This window comes from Mesitornis unicolor, unplaced genomic scaffold (assembly GCF_000695765.1).
Source record: "Mesitornis unicolor isolate BGI_N332 unplaced genomic scaffold, ASM69576v1 scaffold1915, whole genome shotgun sequence".
Classification (NCBI taxonomy): Eukaryota; Metazoa; Chordata; class Aves; order Mesitornithiformes; family Mesitornithidae; genus Mesitornis; species Mesitornis unicolor.
Window position 1 is genome coordinate 17309 of NW_010184684.1, and position 14127 is coordinate 31435.

Sequence of the window (14127 nt, forward strand, 5' to 3'; positions counted from 1 at the left end):
TCTTCCGATTTAGTGCCACACCTGCCTTGTACATTTTAAGTCCTTTTAATCTGTTTAGAAGAATAGCTATTAAAATTTTGATACATTCATATCCTTTTTCTTACCGAGTTATTCTTGCTTTTGTGTAGTCACTGAAAAACCTCTTACCTGTTGTGTTCTGCCTCAATTCAAGTAGTGTACGTGAATTCTGCACCGGGTGAAGTTGGATTGGCCTCAGAGCATACCCCAAAAATGGGCTTTTTTAATACGAAAAAAGTCTTTTATGGTGTTTTGGACGTAGCCAAAGTGATTTACTTAATCAAGTAAATGTTATATTTATTTTCCCTGCTAAATTGTGCCTGCTTTCTCATCAGCGCGCGGACGTTGGGATAGGATTTAAGGTTATGCTGCACGTGAAGAGGAGCTGAGCTTTAAGTAGCTGCTAAAGCAATAAATAGAATTAGGAGCTGGAGAAGGAGCTGAAGGTACCGTACACAGAATGAGACACTGATTTATTGCTTTTTTGGGGATCTCAAAGTTCCTTCTGATGGCCAGGCTTTTCCTAAATGCCCCACTGCAGGGCTTCAGGCGGCTCCGACATCCTCTGCCTGTGGTATTAGGAGAGAAAGAGCAATAATAGCAGAGTATTGGATGAGCTGCTTTGCCCTGTTTATTTATTTAGCTTTAGAGAGGGGCTCTAAAAGGGGAACTCGCTCATTTGTTGCTTGAGAGGCTGCATCTCGAATGAAGAAAAAGCTTTTCTCTCTCTTAATGCTTCAAACTCACCGCAAGATCCGAGGCCGGGAGCGTTTTCCTTGGCTCGGGGGTTGTTTCTCGTAGCTTTTCATCCCCTCGGGATGTGCTGGGACGCAGCCGATGCGGCTCTGTCGGGCTGGGCCCGAGATGCTGCAGTGGATCTGGGCTTTGCTCTCAGACCCATTTGCGCCTGTTTAAACAGTTCTGGAAGTCAAACGGCTTTGACTCCGGATTTCACCTTCTGCTAATACTTCAGTAGTGAAAATCCACTCCAACTCCTCATTCTGCAAGCTAAATCCTAGGTGCCCGTGGGTTGCAGCGCTGCTTTTCTGCTGGATAGATGAGCAGAGGATGTATTTTGATGTTACTGAATAGAGGGGATTATTTGGGGGGGATATTTTCATTTTGGCATGTGATTTTTGAATTGCTAAGGCAGCCCAGAGGATAGAAAATCAATTCATGTAAAACTACAATTGAAATGTAGTCACCCCAGCATTTCCCATGGCTGCTGGAAGCAACTTGGCTCTTATTTGTATCCCCCAGAGAACAGACTGGAAATAGTTGGGTTTTATTGCCTTTCAGTGATCTTTAGGGAGATGTAAAGAGCCACCCAAGTGTCCCTGTGATCCTTGACTTTGCTCTACAGTATTTAGCATGATCATTATGTGCACTATTTTGACCAACTGTGTATTCATGACTTTTAGTAACCCACCCGAATGGTCGAAGAATGTGGAGTAAGTAACATTTCTTGTGCTTTTACCATTCTCACATCGTTGGTTTTCTTCCATTGAGACATCTCTTCCTCCTCACGTTTCCATTGGCATGAAAACATCATCTTTTCTGTCCACTTTATGTAGACAAAAGTGTTTGGAAGTCATTTTTTTTCACTGCCAAACCGACATTTCTACCAATTCTCAGCGCATCTCCCTCTCTCCCTCACGACAGGTATACGTTCACTGGTATTTATACGTTTGAATCGCTTGTGAAAATCATTGCAAGAGGTTTCTGTATAGACGGCTTTACCTTCCTGCGGGATCCATGGAACTGGCTCGATTTCAGCGTGATCATGATGGCGTAAGTTGTGCTTTCCGGTTATTTCAGGTATTTGTGGCGCACGGGAGGGGATGAGGCCTTAGGAGGAGGGTGGGTGAGGAAAAAAATTAAGGAAAACTGACGTGCAGAAGATTTCTTTCTTGGTTTTTCAAAAGAAAGCTTTTTGCCTGGCACGGCGTCGCGGGTCTGAAATGCAACTCCATGGAGTCAGTGGAGCTGCTGTAAAAAAATACAGGGTTTTCTGAAAGCTGCTTTTATTAACAGAAGACTTTATAGTAGCACCTAGCGTTTGAGATTGCTGGCAGTTTATTCTGCGAAGCATAGGACGAGGAGCCCCAAACACCTTGAAATTCTGGTCTCCCCCACTCCTTCCCTCCTTGGGCTTGCATGGTAAAATCTCCTTTCCCTCCTCACCCTTTTCTCTCGTGCCAGATCAGCTTGCATTGCTCTGATGGTGCGGATTCCTGGGCTGTCTGAATGCTGAACCAGGAGCTGTACGCTAGATTTCGGGGTTATTTTTCCTCGTTGGCCTGCGTTGATCCTTGCGTAGGCTCAGCACCGCTGATGAGACCCAGTTTAATGGCACTGCGACGCCGAGTCGCCGGTGGAAGAGATTGATTTTTTGAAATTTCCCTTTTCCATGTGTTTTTGGAATATTGCACCTGGGCTTTTTTGGGCTCCCGTAACCAACAACGGCCGATGAAAACTGAGGGACCGCGTAGGGAGGCTCAGGAGCTTCATTTTTGAGGTTCAGAGAAATGCTTTAATAGCATAAAACTTCCCTTTTTTGGCTGGATTCTGCACCCGAGGTTGTTGATTTTCCTGAGTTTCTCCTCTTTTTGCCACTTGCCTTTTGGTGGTGTTGGACGCTGTACACAAAAGGCAAATAACCGGTAGCTCGCTCCAGTTTTACTTCAGATTAGATGAGGATCTGCTACGTGCAGTGTAAACGTGCCTGGGTGCACCCGGTTCTGCGCACGAATTGGACCTGGGAATTGGTGATTTCCTTCCTTTCTTGATAAATTGACAGGTCACAGCGTGCCAGCATTGGTCTTAAATACAAGTGCTAAATCTGTAGCGGATCTCACTCTGTAACCTCCCCGTTACCAATGAGGTTGCCTGCAGATTTCAAATAAAAACCTTTTTGTGTTGAGGGCCAGAGCAAACCTGTGCCTTTTTGAAATCCCGCTACCGGGGTCTTTTTATAAAGCACACGAGGCCTTTCTGCACCAGGAAAAATCTCAAATATCGTGCATTTCTTTGCTGTTTCATAGCCTGTTTCTCCCCAGACAGCACAGAGGAAATACTCAATTTAAGTTGTGGTGGAGTATAACTCTGTTAACCTCATGCTAAGCCTCTTACCCTCTGTGTATCTGTGGTTTATCCCCGTGTAAAATGGGGATAACCAACGTGGGGCTCACGAACAGGTAGTGGAGCAAGAAGGATTGAAATGAATGTAATCGAAGCCAAAGACGATGCTTTATTAAAAACAGGAGGTGAAGCGAATATACCCAAAACCACTGAGCTGAGGGGATGTCCAAGTCTCCTCGAATATCCGACTGGTTTATGTTTACCATCTTCTGTGGCAATAGCATTACATTTTCAAGTCCTATATAGGCAAAAATGCGAATATCCAGCCGTGCACCCGCACAAGCTGGTTGCAGTGTGGAGAGACTTAAACTGTGTTCTGGCTCTTGACGTTTTCTGTCTCTCTCTTTTAAATTCTGAAGCGTTTTACGTGACAAGCTGTTTCCTACAGACAGACAGCTGTATGCAAAGAAAGGTGACCCCAACGGTGCCATTAACTCTGGTTTAATTCTGCAGGTATATAACAGAGTTTGTAAACCTAGGCAATGTTTCAGCTCTGCGCACTTTCAGGGTTCTGAGAGCTTTGAAAACTATTTCTGTAATTCCAGGTAAGGCGGCCTCCGGTTGGTGTTAGCTGTTGGGTACAGGCCCCTGTGAGTGATGTATTGCTTTGTCTGTAGTTGGTGTTTTCTTTTGGTGTGTGTATTGTCATGGTGTTTTTTGTGTGTGACCTCCCTCATTGCAGATATGTCACAGAGTTTGTGGACCTTGGGAATGTCTCAGCATTGAGAACTTTCAGAGTTCTCCGAGCTTTGAAAACTATCTCTGTTATTCCAGGTGAGAACCGGGAAGCATTAAGGCTGCTCTTGCGTGTGTCTCCCTTCCACATCTCCCCTCTTGTCCCCGCATCGGTTGTTCCTCAGAAGTGGCACTGGGATGTTTTTGATGGGCTTTGCAGTCTGTGTAAACAGAGGAGGTTGAAATTTGGGATTCTGGGCCACCAAATTATGGGATGAGCTGTTCTGTACTGCTTCATCCCTGTGCATCCCGTCTCTGAAGTGAAAGCCAGGCCTAAAGTTTAATTCCCAATGAATAAAGGATCAGGCAACTCCCTTCCTCCTGAGGCCGAACGGTTCCTTGCTGAGCGAGCTGTCCCCTTATTGTTTCTAGAGTTGTTTAGTTTGTAATAATGATAAATATTAATAGTATAAAATAATATAGTATAATATAATATGGTATAATACTGTATAATATGGTATAATATAGTATAATATTGTATAGTATAGTGTATAATATAGTATAATATAGTGTATAATATGGTATAGTATAGTATAATACAGTATATAATATAATATAGTATAGTACAATATAGTATATAATATAATACAATGTAGTGTAGTATAATACAATATAATATAGTATAATATAAAAATAAGTTTGTAAAGCAGGCAAGCAAAACCCAACCAAGACAAAACCCTTTCTGCCTGAGGCTACTTCAGTCACCTGGACAGGCTGTTTTCTAGGAAATGACAATGAGTGTTGCCTCCAGAAAGGGTCGATGCTGCCATTCTGAGACAGAAAAAGCCGAATGGAGCATTGGCATCACCAGCTTTTGCATTTGGATGTCGTAGTGGAACCGACGGTCAGTTATTAATGCCAATAATTGACCCAAAGGCAATTGCCTCCTGCAGATGGTTTCTGAAAAGTGTCCCTAATTTTAAGGTCAAGCTCAGGACTCTATTTCATAGGCACTGAAGCATCTGTAGTTCCCCAGTTTTCAAGTGCTTGACCTGTCAGAAGGTAGGCACCCTAAATAATCACCGGACGAGTTTTGGTCTCCTGTTTCTGTGTGTTTTATTTCCTGACGTATCATTAACTGTAACGGTTCTTTTGCTTTCTCAGGCTACACTTGCATATAGAAAAGAGCCCATGGATCTGTAGGCACCCATCACTTTTGCCCCATTCCAGACTGCTAACCCCATCGTGGCTGTTGTGCATGTTCTTAAGTGGCGCCTGCTTTCCTTGCACCCAATGAGAGTTTGCTAGAATAACCTTCTTTTTTAGCCTTCCTTCATGTCTGGCAGTGCACATAGAGAGAGCAAAAGATACTTGGTAAATGCTGTTAGTGCACTAGACGGATCTGAAGTGCGGTTGCGATTCTCTCAGCCTGCTACAGGTATCAGCTGGCTTGCTCCAAGAAAATAATTGATATTAAAATAAATTTTGTATGTGTTTTGCTTTCATAATCCCAGCAAAGCGAAGATGATGCAGCTTTAATGAGCTGGTGTGTGACAGCATGCCTTGGCTTCCTGTGGAAAGGAGCAGTTTTGGATCATTCTCTCCATACTGCTCCAAATTAATGGAGTTTTCCACAAATGACAGCAAGGGGAGTGGACCTGAGCCCTTCTAAGCAGCCGTACTTTCATTAAAGGGCTGATTTGCTGCACTTTTTAATTAAGAGGCTGATTTGGGGATCCTGTGCTGAACGCATCCATGGCTGGAAGCATAAATGGCAAAACTTGGATTATTTTTGTGGGTTAAGCTCTGGGTAGGACCCGGCTGTGGTTCTGCTGCACGTAGGTAAAGCACAAACCTTTCAGTTTTGTGACTACCAACATGAGGAACATAAAGCGTTTGTGTAAATAGCCTTTTGGGTTATTTATTATGAACTTGGGCACAGAATGCTCTTGATGGGTTTTAGTACTATCGTGTCTCAGGGAAGAAGGGATTTTTAGAATACACTTAATCTTAAAATATAAAGGAGTTCCCTTTCTGCTTCAGCGCATGTAATGGAATGGGAATTTTTACACTGCGCTGAGCTGATGAGAAACTCCTCTTAGTGTTGGATGAGAGCTAACCACATCTTCTCTCAGTAATTGGAATTATCCTTAAGACAAGAGAAAAATGGAAAATATTCTGGGGATATGACACGGCACTGGACTAAACTCCATGCAGGTAGAGGGTCTGTATGGATTGGTGTGACAGGAGGAGACTAAAACATCAAGATACGGCTTGCACCTTATGGTTTGATGGACCACATTAAACCCAGGTCATTGGTATTTTACTTGATTAATGCCATCAGTCTCCATGCATTGAAGTCGGATCTGTCCCAGGACTGGGAACACTCTTGCTGCCAGTTTATCGCCTTGGTTCAAACACACAAACCAGGCATGGAGATGCTGCATGTGCACATTGGAGCGATGGAGAGGAGCATGCCAACGTGCGCTGAAATGGGCGTTTGTCTGCCAGAACTAACAGCAAAAAGCAGCTTTGTGTTGGAGCAGGGCTTTGGCATCGCTTGAAAGTTCTGAAGATTGGCGTAAAAGACGTGTTAAAACAATTAGTCCTTCATCAGAATTGCTTTTTATTGATGTATTTTTGGATTTTTATGTTCCTGATAGGGATCAAACCTTGGTACTGAAAGGTTTATCACAGAATGCTGATGTGGTCTCACAGACTTGGCCCTGAACGGCCCCAAATTCAGCTGCATCTGTGATTGCTATTTATTTTTCCTCCTTCTCTGCTCCTTTATAAATGCAAGCTTATCCCACTTAACAGCAGAAAAGGGTCTTAGTATTTCTATGTTATTTATGATATACAGCCCCCCCCCCATATTGTTTCTGCATCCCAAATTTTACCTTGTTCAGCTCTGTCACCTGAAAGACTTGAGTGCTGCTGCTTCTTCCTCCAGTTCATGGCTGGTTCCTCTTGCAGATTGGGTTGGAGAACCAGCAGGATTCTTGCCTTATGCCTGAATTTACTTTAATTCTTGAGCTTTACCTATTAATGATCCCTTGGTAAACCCAAAAAGCCAGCACTGTGGCTGAAATCCTGCCCTGACAATAAAAAAAACCCTGATCTAAATGAAAGATTCAGCTCCTGCAAGGGAAGGGGAAGTGCCCAGACAGGTTAGTTAAGCATAGAAACTGAAGATGTAGACAGCTGGAAAGTTATTTGTTCTTTGTAAGTAGATTGTGCCAATAAACCGGGCTTAAACACAGCGAAATGTGTCCGTGGTGAGGTTTGTAGCAGTATATTTTAGTTTAACATCTGTATTTAGACAAACCCTGCCTTCACGGCAATAAATCTTGCGTCTGCTTCGCATCCTCTGCTGCAAAGCTGGGCTGTTTTCAAGGCTGGACGTTGGTATTTTGTTCTGTTCCAACTTTTGCTGGTTCACCATTGAAACCAATGAGCCTGGGTCATTCCTCACCTTTACTGCACCACGTGGAAAAACCCAAATGCTTTGGAGGTTCCCAGGAACCCGACCGTTTTACAGCAGCAATCTTGAGCCACCCTATAGCAGCCGTAAGGTACTGTCTAGATCTGACTTTTCCACGTCTTTTCATTCTGCAGCGGTGATTTCTAGTCTCGTTTTCTCCTCCGCAGGCTTGAAGACCATTGTGGGTGCCCTCATCCAGTCTGTGAAGAAGCTGTCGGATGTCATGATCCTGACGGTGTTTTGTCTCAGCGTCTTTGCTCTGATCGGGCTGCAGCTGTTTATGGGCAATCTGAGGAACAAGTGTGTGATATGGCCAATCAATGTCAACGAGACTTTCCTGGATAACGGCTCGAGGGGCTTTGACTGGGAGGAATACACCAACAATATGTGTAGGTATTTCTGCAGTGATACGCTCCCCAAAACCTTCTTATTTGGCTAAACGCTGCTAACCGGGATTTCTGACGTGGCTTCTAATGCGCAGCTTCTGCAGTAAAAACCCCTTGCTCAGATATTTTTCAGTCTTTTGAAACCTTGTTCAGGTGTTTCCGGTTGGGTTCATCCTTTAGAATGCCCTGGCTGTGCTCTTTTAGCTAAATATTTTGTCCAAAATGCTTTTTTTTCCCCCTTTTTTTTGTCCAATTCAAACCTGTTTCAATACAGTAAATGAGAAGTAACTGCCCATTGAAATCCCTGGGCTGAATGTCAGGTTTTGCCAAGTTCTCCAGTGACCACACGTGAAGTTGTTGGTACCCGTTTCTGCTGGATTTTGGAGCTGTAAATGATGCTGTGGATGATCAAGGAACCACCCTCCAAGTTTTTGTAACTTCACTTCTGACTTTTTGAGCTTCTCAGCTTTATTCAAAATGCTACGCTGACTTCCAGAAAGGAGTTGAAACTCAGGCATCGTTAGCAGAGCCAGTGTTATTTAAAAGCTGAGTTAGCGTCCTGATGAATTTATCAGTAGGGGATCTCGAGTGCTCTCAAGTGAAGGGTTTTGTACTGCTATAGTGTGTTAAATCCTCTAACTCCATATGTGTGTGCATGTAATCTGTTCTTTTTCATCTTCTTCAGCAAATTTTTACATAATTCCCGGCGCCCCTGATCCTTTGCTCTGTGGTAACAGCTCAGATGCAGGGTGAGTGTTGAGCTTTATTAAAAGCAGAGGCTTTAATTACCGTTGATGTTGGCTAACGATGGCAAAACCTTTGGAATATTTGCTGTTGCTTCCTTGGTTGGTTCTGGTGTTATTTCACGTGTAGAAGGTCTCATGTGTCTTAATGTAATTATTAATCTGTCATTACCGTCTGTTTGACTGATCTAATGTAAGCTGACATTTCTCGTGTCATCTCAGGAGGCGTCTGATGATGATTACTTGTGGCATTATTTCCCTCTGAATCCAGTCATAAAAACCACCAGGGAAATAGGGAATGGAGATTCAGAAGTGGAAATTTTCCCTGTGCCATTGCCTCCAATTGGTTTTTCACCCAATCCTGCAGCCTTAAAGACATTTACGGCAGAAGCCTCACGTTGCTGCAAAGATAACAGGGCTTTTCTGAAATCCTGTCTGTCAGACTCCTTGTCTACGTGACACGGAAAGCCAAACGCCTGCCATTTGTTACGAGAGTTGTGAAAATCAGCCTAAGCACGGATGATGCCGACTTGCTCTGTCCCCTTTCCTGCTTTGATACCCTGAAATATTTATTGTCCTCCTTGCAGCCAATGTCCGGAGGGTTACACGTGCATGAAGGCAGGACGGAACCCGAACTACGGTTACACAAGCTTCGACACCTTCAGCTGGGCTTTTCTGGCTTTATTTCGCCTTATGACTCAGGACTTTTGGGAAAACTTGTATCAATTAGTAAGTAATCGCTTTGCTTCGGTGTTATACAAGAATCCGGGGACAATACAGGGAAGGAAAGCGCCACAGGCCTTATTTTATTGCTCCTGTCTGAAAGAGTAACTGCAAGTAAAGGAACACATTGAGATACATTACAATACAGATGGGAATTGAGGAGGGAGGAGATGTTACCTGTAAGGGCTGGTAGGTCCTTGATGTGTGAACGGCTGAGCCGGGAGTTAATTCTGGAAGAACCTGACCACAGAAGGTTGTGTGCAGCTCAGCTCCGCTCACGGGAGGTGCTCGGGTGCTGTGGAGGGCACAGCATTTCCTTGTAACCCAAGGACAGTTTGGAGACCTTGCTGAAATGGCTTTTCCTCGATTTTCTTTTGTTTTAAAGGAGTCTGAGCATTGAGTTTCGCCCTCTATTTCTGAACCCTTTTCAGCCTGCATCCGCTGGGTGTTCCCTCAAGAGAAGAGAAGGGATGTCACCTTCTGTGCTTATGGCTAATGAGTGCGCAGTGTCTTAGTGCTGCGCAGTGGAAGTGCTGAGATGTGAAATATCCAGCACCGCTGTGTTTTCTTAGGAGCTTTCAGGTCAAGAAAGTCGGGGTCATTTCACGTTTCAGGTGTCGCTCTGAAATCGCTTTCCCCTTTCCTTTTCTCTTCCCTCTGCCGTGCTTTCCCAGACCTTACGAGCGGCAGGAAAAACCTACATGATCTTCTTTGTCTTGGTGATCTTTGTGGGATCGTTCTACCTGGTTAACCTAATTCTGGCTGTGGTGGCTATGGCTTACGAAGAGCAGAACCAGGCCACGCTGGAGGAGGCCGAGCAGAAAGAGGCAGAATTTAAAGCCATGTTAGAGCAGTTGAAAAAGCAGCAGGAAGAAGCACAGGTGAGTGTTTTGACTGTAGGTTTTCAGATTCGTTTACATATTTTAAGATTTATTTGCTTGTTATTATAGAGCAGTGATGTGTAATAAAAATATAGAGCTGTGCTGTGGCCAGCTTGCCCTGAGATCACATCCTCTGTTGACTGGGGTCCATGTTGTGCATGATCTCTTCCCTGCTGCTGCTGGTTTTTCCTGAATTATCTGCAAGCTTGCTGTGTTTATTTTAGATTGGAAAACTGCCTTCCTTTAAGGAATTTTGAAGTGTTCCCATGGTTTCTGTTTAAGTGTGGGAATATCTCTGCAGGACTGACAAGTACGTCTTTGTTGGTCCTTTATCAAACAAAGCTGGAGGACTGAGAGGGATTTTACTGCCTGCCAAAAGCAAACTATTAAGAATTTTGACAAGTCCTGGCTGCAAGTTTCTTCCAAGAGAAAAAATAAGCACCTCAATCCTACCCCAAAGACTTGTGCTTACCTGCATTAACCCAAACTCTTTCTTAAAGCGTTAATCGTGGTAAGATCTGATCTGTTTTTCTCCTTCTCTTGCCTACACCCTCAGGCTGCTGCTATGGTCACTTCGGCAGGGACAGTGTCAGAAGAAGCTGTGGAAGATGATGGTGGGGGGAGGATGTCTCGGAGCTCTTCGGAGATTTCCAAACTCAGCTCCAAGAGCGCCAAGGAGCGTCGGAACAGGAGGAAGAAACGAAAGGACAAGGAACTGTCAGAAGGAGAGGAGAAGTGTGACAACGAGAAGGTGTTCAAGTCTGAATCGGAGGATGGCATGAGGAGGAAGGCCTTCAGGCTACCGGATAACAGGCTAGGAAGGAAATTTTCCATCATGAACCAGGTAGTTTTCATTTCCTTCGCTGATGTTTATGCTTGCTTGTAGTCAGGATAATCTAGTTTAGATCCTGATTAGCATGTCTGAGGAATCTGCTCAGCATCTTACACTTGCAGCAGATCAGGAGGACGCTTACGGCCCAAGTTTACAGCCCTTGCACACACTTACCCCAGCATAAATTGTTCCTGAGAGCAGTGAGTTGAACCAGATAACTTCTTCATGATGTAGCTCAGCCAGCCAAGAGTGAGCAACTCTTAAAGTGTAGTCTAAGTGCTGATGGTTTGTGTAGACCTGGAGAGGGAGCGAAACCACTTTAGCAGCACTTGACAGCACTGCAGTGCTTCCTTGCCATGCTATTCACGCTGTTGTCATTCTTTCTTTTCTCCCTCCTAGTCTCTCCTCAGTATCCCAGGCTCCCCTTTTCTCTCCCGACACAATAGCAAGAGCAGCATCTTCAGCTACAAAGGGCGATTTCGTGACCCGGGTTCGGAGAACGAGTTTGCCGACGACGAGCACAGCACAGTGGAGGAAAGCGAAGGCAGGAGAGACTCCCTCTTCATCCCCATCCGCGGGCGCGATCGAAGGAGCAGCTACAGTGGCTACAGCGGCTACAGCCAAGGCAGCTTCCCCAACCTCCGCCGCAACGTGAAGAGGAACAGCACGGTGGACTGCAACGGCGTGGTGTCCCTCATCGGTGGCCCTCCTTCCAGCATGCCCGGGGGACGCCTTCTGCCTGAGGTGAAAATAGATAAGGCAGCTCCCGATGGCAGTGTAAGGAAGGCAGTGAGTAGATAGCGTAGGCATGGCGTTCTCTCCTCTTCTCCTCTCCCGAATGCCGCCCTGCGAGTGAACCAAGCACCCAGCAAATTGAGAGTCGGTCCGACCGCAGACGAGAAAGTCTGTATTGGATTAACCCCTGTGCTTTAACTTCCCCTTTCTTTCCTTCTCAAACTCGGTGACCCACCTCCTTCTTTCTCCCCGTGGCTTCCTGGGAAAAAAAGGCCTGGAATTGAGTCCTTAATGAAAGGATTCATAATATGGGAGCACTTGGTGTATGCCAGGGCAATTCATAGGGAGGTGTTTAAAGCCTAGGAGCGGGGAAACCAAGCGGTTTGTTGCAGATGTTCTTCACAATAAGATCAAATATTTGGGGATTTAAAGGGAAATACAAACAATCTTTTAGTTCTTACTAAATTTTGCAGGGGAAGCTGTTAGTAAAAGAAGGATTTTTTTTTCAATACCATTTTTGAATTTTTTAATTGTCCTTGACTGTGACTTTTTGTAATTAGTTGATTGAATTGATACTGAGTAACCCCTTTAGTGGATCAGCCTTTCAGCATTCAGGAGAGAAACAGAGCTCAGAAAATACAGTATTAGTTAGTGGGACATAAAAGAATCTGGATAAGATTGAAACAACATCATTTGAGAGATATCTGTAGCAGTTATTTCTGAGAAAAGTCTGGTTACCATGCCTTAAATTCCCAGCTATTTTATTTAGTTATTTCAATTCTTGCAGCCTCTTTGACCCTAATTAGTTCTGTTAAGCATCGGTTGCTACCTGTTCTTTTTCTTCCCCAGTTAGCATGTTAATAGAGTGTTTTGCTTCAGAATTTCTTTCTCTTTCTAACACAGCATGAATTTGGCAGGACTAGCAATCTGCATGATGCATGCATAGACAAGAAAGTACTACTTGGTTATTTGCTAACTCTGTGTGTAGAAAGAGTCCAGCGTGCATCAAGCAATGAATGTCGTGGTGGGAGAGCTGCATGGACCAATTTTTCCATTTTCAGATGCAGATTTTGACATAAATGTTGATGCTGTCAGATGCCCAGTTCCTAAACCCGATTAATTTGGGTGGCTTAAATGAGGCTGCAGTGGAGCTCATGATGCGACCACACGTGTTGTAAAGTGGCCTGGTTGAGAGTCACTGCCCGTCTGTGCTCTTTGGTAGCAGTAAAGAGTGTAAATTGCTTTCTACTACAGCAATCTTTGTTAGAAATGTTCTTTAAAATATAGTCCTTAGTTTATCTAGGGCTGCAGAGCTCTGGTGCTTGCAGAAATGAGGGCTGGAGTTTTGGTCCGGCCACTTAAAGACTGTAGGAAAGTGAGAGGGATAGCAGAAACAAAGATATTTTTCTCTCTTGGGCATCCGTGCTGTATTTCTAGGCTGTAAAATACTGGGAAAATACAGAGTTTGTATTAATCATCGTATGGATTTTGCAGGGTACAACTGAAATCGAAATTCGGAAGAAGCCTGGTGGTGGGTCTCTCTTGGTCTCCATGGATGGGGTGAACGCCTCCTATGGAAGAAAGGATCGGACCAACAGCGTGATGACCGGGTTGACCAACACCCTTGTCGAGGGTAGGTATGGTGTGAAGGTGCGCTTCTGGTGGTTCTCGGTACGTTCGTATCCATTGCCCTCTCATGGTGTGTTGGAAGACGACACAGGACCCATCTACCTGGCAGTTATGGGATGGTTTTTCACACCCCGTCTGCCCTGGGTTCCTCGTGCTGGCTGTCCCTCTGCCCCACCACGAAATAATGGTACGGGCACGCGTGTCCGCTCGGTTGGTCCGAGAGGATGGCGAATGGGGATGTTAAACTTCAGAGGTGGCTTCATAGAGGCTGTGGGGATTGGAGAGATGGGCGAGGGGTGTAGGGTGGGGGGTACAGGCGCAGGTCAGGCCCCGTCTGTTCGGGCAGGTGCTGCACAGCAGAGAGCAGTTTCGAGCCTCGGGTACCCAACAGAGGCCGTGTGTGCCTTTCAGACATGGAAAATTGAACTCTTCCTGCTTTTGAGTAGTAAATAATCATGCATTGGTTTTACCTAAACCTGCTCCTCTTGAGTCATTAATACAGAAGTAATTAGTAGACTTTATTTTACTTGGTATTGTATCTGAATTCTATAGATATAAAGACAACAGAGAGTTGTAATTTGACAATAACGCGTATGCAGTGTGGAGATCGCAGGGGTAAGACAACGTCTGGGACGGGTGCTCCGTCTTCTGCCATCTCCCAAGGGCTGGAGGGACCCTCCCTGGCTCAGAGGCCGTGGGAGAAAAGGATTTGAGCTACGCAGAGAGCTGAAATGTGGCAGCTGTCAGAAGAGAAAGGGACTTCTGCGTGACGGAAATGCTGAAATGGACAGCACACGGGGACGAGATTTCCAAATATGTCATGCGGGAGCCAGCAAGAATTTATGAACAGCAGCCATATGAGGTTGATGATCTCAAATTC

At 44.8% G+C, this 14127-nt stretch overlaps 1 protein-coding gene across 4 annotated transcripts in view; it reads left to right on the forward strand.

The window, feature by feature from the left end:
- The window catches only part of LOC104540676 (sodium channel protein type 8 subunit alpha), a 41822-nt gene that overhangs the window by 8120 nt on the left and 19575 nt on the right, over positions 1-14127 (forward strand). For 2 of the 4 annotated variants that reach the window (XM_010184537.1, XM_010184538.1), the window contains exons 3-13: positions 1-88; positions 1380-1469; positions 1681-1809; positions 3613-3704; positions 7486-7707; positions 8390-8453; positions 9035-9176; positions 9845-10051; positions 10608-10895; positions 11283-11627; positions 13113-13251. In XM_010184537.1, the coding sequence (XP_010182839.1) occupies positions 1-88; positions 1380-1469; positions 1681-1809; positions 3613-3704; positions 7486-7707; positions 8390-8453; positions 9035-9176; positions 9845-10051; positions 10608-10895; positions 11283-11627; positions 13113-13251 (1806 nt within the window). Of the gene's footprint in view, positions 89-1379; positions 1470-1680; positions 1810-3612; positions 3705-3841; positions 3934-7485; positions 7708-8389; positions 8454-9034; positions 9177-9844; positions 10052-10607; positions 10896-11282; positions 11661-13112; positions 13252-14127 lie in introns of all 4 variants that reach the window. The other 2 variants (XM_010184534.1, XM_010184536.1) reach the window with 2 other exon arrangements.